This window comes from Pristiophorus japonicus, chromosome 19 (genome assembly GCF_044704955.1).
Source record: "Pristiophorus japonicus isolate sPriJap1 chromosome 19, sPriJap1.hap1, whole genome shotgun sequence".
NCBI classification, from domain to species: Eukaryota; Metazoa; Chordata; class Chondrichthyes; family Pristiophoridae; genus Pristiophorus; species Pristiophorus japonicus.
In genome coordinates this window covers 61,389,177-61,393,593 of record NC_091995.1, presented here as the reverse complement: position 1 = coordinate 61,393,593, position 4,417 = coordinate 61,389,177, and the positions used below count along the sequence as shown (strand labels likewise).

At 48.0% G+C, this 4,417-nt stretch overlaps 1 protein-coding gene across 1 annotated transcript; it reads right to left on the bottom strand.

Moving 5' to 3' along the window:
- Positions 1 to 1,787: 1,787 nt before the first annotated feature.
- LOC139230244 (histone H1-like) lies at positions 1,788 to 2,369 on the bottom strand. The gene has a single exon (XM_070862076.1). The coding sequence runs from the start codon at positions 2,367 to 2,369 to the stop codon at positions 1,788 to 1,790; it is 582 nt and encodes a 193-aa protein (XP_070718177.1).
- Between the last annotated feature and the right edge of the window lie 2,048 nt (positions 2,370 to 4,417).

Sequence of the window (4,417 nt, the reverse complement as noted above, 5' to 3'; positions counted from 1 at the left end):
ATGGGGTTAGACAGGTTAGATGCAGGAAGAATGTTCCCAATGTTGGGGAAGTCCAGAACCAGGGAAGACAGTCTAAGGATAAGGGGTAAGCCATTTAGGACCGAGATGAGGAGGAATTTCTTCACCCAGAGAGTGGTGAACCTGTGGAATTCTCTACCACAGAAAGTTGTTGAGGCCTGTTCACTGAATATATTCAAAAGGGAGTTAGATGAAGTCCTTACTACTAGGGGGATCAAGGGGTATGGTGAGAAAGCAGGAATGGGGTACTGAAGTTGCCTGTTCAGCCATGAACTCATTGAATGGCGGTGCAGGCTAGAAGAGCCGAATGGCCTACTCCTGCACCTATTTTCTATGTTTCTATGTAAAAGCACGAAGGCAGAATATTAACTAAATGGTGGCAGATTAGGAAAAGGGGAGGTGCAGCTAGACCTGGGTTCATGGTTCATCAGTCATTGAAAGTTGGCATGCGGGTACAGCAGGCATTGAAGAAGGCAAATGGCAAGTTGGCCTTCATAGCTAGGGGATTTGGGTCGAAGAGCAGGGAGGTCTTATTGCAATTATACAGGGCCTTGGTGAGGCCTCACCTGGAATATTGTGTCCAGTTTTGGTCTCCTAATCTGAGGAAGGGCGTTCTTGCTATTGAATGAGTGTAACGAATGTTCACCAGACTGATTCCAGGGATGGCTGGACTGACATATGAAGAGAGACTGGATCAACTGGGCATTTATACACTGGAGATTAGAAGGATGCCACGGGATCTCTTCGAATTTTTAAGATTCTGACGGGACTGGATAGGTTAGCTGCGGGAAGAATGTTCCCGATGTGGGGGAAGTTCAGAACCAGGGGATACAGTCTTAGGATAAGGGGTAGGCCATTTAGGATCGAGATGAGGAGAAACCTCTTCACTTAATAGGAACATAGGAACATAGGAATTAGGAACAGGAGTAGGTCATCTAGCCCGTCGAGCCTGCTCCACCATTCAATAACATCATGGCTGATCTGGTCGTGGACTCAGCTCCACTTACCCGCCTTCTACCCATAACCCTTAATTCCCTTATTGCTTAAAAATCTATCTATCTTTGACATGAAAACATACAATGAGCCAGCCTCAACTGCTTCCTTGGGCAAAGAATTCCACAGATTCACAACCCTCTGGGAGAAGAAATTCTTTATCAACTCGGTTTTAAATTGGCTCCTCCGTATTTTGAGGCTGTGCCCCCTAGTTCTAGTCTCCCCCAACAATGGAAACAACCTCTCTGCCTCTATCTTGTCTATCCCTTTCATGATTTTAAATGTTTCTCTCAGATCACCCCTCATCCTTCTGAACTCCAAGGAGTAAAGACCCAGTCTACTCAATCTTTAATCATAAGGTAACCCCCTCATTTCTCGAATCAGCCTAGTGAATCGTCTCTGTACCCCTTCCAAAGCTAGTATATCCTTCCTTAAGTAAGGTGAACAAAACTGCACGCAGTACTCCAGGTGCGGCCTCACCAATACCCTATACAGTTGCAGAAGGACATCCCTGCTTTTGTACTCCATCCCTCTTGCAATGACACTAGACACCAGGGGAGGGGGTGGGTGCAGACACTCGGGGAGGGGTGGGTCCAGATACTGGATGAGTGTGGGTGCAGCTAATGTCAGCGAGTCACAAGTGATCCTGGGATCATTTTCAATGATTTCTGAACGGAATCTGAGCCCGGCCCCGGGACAGGGATCATTTGATTCCCGGATGAGCTCTTTTCAGAGAGGTGTGGGTAGCTCTCAGAAGAGCCTTTGGGTTCAGATGTTTAGAAGTTGCCCTTTTTATTTACTTTTTCGCCGCTGCTTTCTTCGACTTTGCTGATTTGGGCGTGGCCTTGGCGATTGATTTCTCCACCTTTTTGGCCGCCTTCAACTTTGCGCCTGTGGCCTTCTTGGGGCTCTTGGGCTTCTTTGCCGATGCCTTCTTCCCAGCCGGTGCTTTCGCTGTATTTTTTTGCCGTTGGCGCCTTCTTGGTGCTCGTCTGCTTGGCTGGATATTTTTTGGCTGCTGGTTTCTTCACCTTCCTTCCCACTTTCCCCGGGGTTTCCATCTCAGCGACTTTGAAGGAGCCCGAGGCGCCCGTGGCATTGATCTGCTTCAGGGAACCATTTGTCACATTCCTCTTGATACTGAACCTGATCTGGTACCCGCACTTCTCCACATCGACTCCTTTGACCGCAAGAGCCTTCTTTATCGCAGCCAGGGACATCCCCTTGCGATCACTGCCTTCGGCCACAACCTTGAGAATCTGTTTGCCGAACTTGGGGCCGGCTGGCTTGGAGCAGGAATACACCACCTTCTTCTTGCTGGGAGCCCTGGTTTGAGCGGCGGCGGCAGGAGGAGCCATTTCCACGGCTGCAATTATCAGTCATGTCCACGACTCCATGGAAAATCTCTCTGACAGTCAGAGCTGGGTCAGAAATGAAATGAGAGGTGGCGACACAGAGCAACTTAAAGGCAGCTAGTGGACGGGGCGGAGATATCCTTCTGTCAGCTCCCCGACCCTCTGTGTTTCTGTCTCCTCACTAACTCTCCGATTCCAATGCAACTCCAGCTCTCCCGATTTCCAGACGGGCTTCTTTCTGTCCCCAAGACCGGGATGCTTGCTGTCGAGAAAGGTTCATCCGAATTGAAGGCAGCAATTTCGAATTAAACCCGTTTCATTGCTGCACTGGTCGCGTTCTCTCACCCGATCGCGGATATTTTCCATTTTTTGACTGAAATTTGAAATCAAGTCAAACTTTCTGTTTAATTCCAGCTTCAGGCCTGAGCAGGGCAGCAGGGCGATACTGTGACAGGGAAATCTTAGAATTTTACACAAGAAGGACTCTGAAATCCGGCGATGAGAGCGGACACACAAATACAGTGATATTAGTCTAACACGCCCGCCCCTTTAACACACTCTCGTTCACACAATGTTGAAATCTGCACATTCATACACAAACTGTTCCCAGATTTACAGTTCCCATCACAGGTTTTCCTCTCCGCTCGGCTGTGCTGCCGTTTCTCGGGTCAGTGAAAGTTTCCCAGCTCAGTAAATGTTAAACACTCTGAGGCTGCTGCTCCTCGCAGTATCTGTTCCCAGAATCAGTGGCAGGGGCCAATCACAGCTGTGGCTGGCTTAACCCATCTCTGCTTTAAGTTGTTATATTGATCTAATGCAGAAATATGTTTGACTAATATGAAAATACAAATGATGTGCTCACCGCCTCTGCAGCTTCTCTTTGTCTCTCTCCTCCGAAAATGAGGGACATATAACAGTAACTGGCGTCTGATCCATCCCAAACTCAACACCCAGAGATGGCTATCAGAGAGAGAGAGAGCGACAGAGAGACAGACACAGTATCAGTCTTAAACTCCCAAACTGTGTCTCCATATTACACACAATAGTAATATCACACATTCATCTATAGCACCAGCGGAAAAGACAGAGAGACAGACAAAGTATCAGTCTTACACTTTGTATTAGTGTCACCATATTATGCTCCGTAACCGTGCCACGCCTTCACGTATTGCACCAGAGAGAGAAATAGCGACATTATCAGTCTTACACCTCCAAAATTGTTTCCACATCACGCTAATTAATAGTACCCCGCCTTCACAACCAGTACAAGAGAGAGCGGATAGCAACAGAGAGTCAGAGAGAGGGGAGAGGGCTGAGCGAGAGACAGGAGAGTGCGAGATAGGGCGGTGAGACACAGAAAGACATGTACAGTATCAGTTCCAGACTGACCTGTGAAGTCCCGTTTTATGCTGAAATTCCCATTGGAGAGACAGAAGATGCAGACTCCTCTCTCACTGATATTGTACCAGAGACAGACACATTATTAATCCCACACTCCGGGACAGTGTCAGAGAGTGAGAGAAACAATGGCTCCATTTAACCCTCGCTTGCTTGTTGTAATCTCTGCAATCTTGCAGCTCAGGGCCGCTCGGTATTACTCTCAGTGACCGAGTGTTTTACTCTAATTAAACTGATCTCGGACTGTTCTGTCAGATATCAAATCCTGCACAGTCCCGTAAACACTCCCACTCCCTCGTCCCTCCGATGTTGCTGCAGGATTGCTTTGTGAAGACGAGCTCATGGAAAGAAACAACCTGTACGGAATGATCCTAAATTGAGCATCTCAAAGGAACAAGGCTCCCAGCTTTAATCATTCTCTGTCCTTTCCCCCCAGGACAAGTTCCTTTGCTCAGATTCTGATAAAAGTTAATTGGGAAAAGTACACTTTGATTTTTACAGGCTAAATTAGTGCAGAGAGCCGCGCATGGGCGGATAAGCTCCACCCCCTGTGTCGATTTTCAGTGAGCAGAAGAGCACGTGCGCCCTCCCCTCCCCCAGCCCTGCCTGTGATCGCCATTCACTCAGTGAGCGGAAGAAGATGGTTTAGAACA

What these genes read in the sequence shown, in the direction of transcription:
- LOC139230244 (XM_070862076.1), bottom strand. Translation starts at nt 2,369, where the DNA reads ATGGCTCCTCCTGCCGCCGCCGCTCAAACCAGGGCTCCCAGCAAGAAG.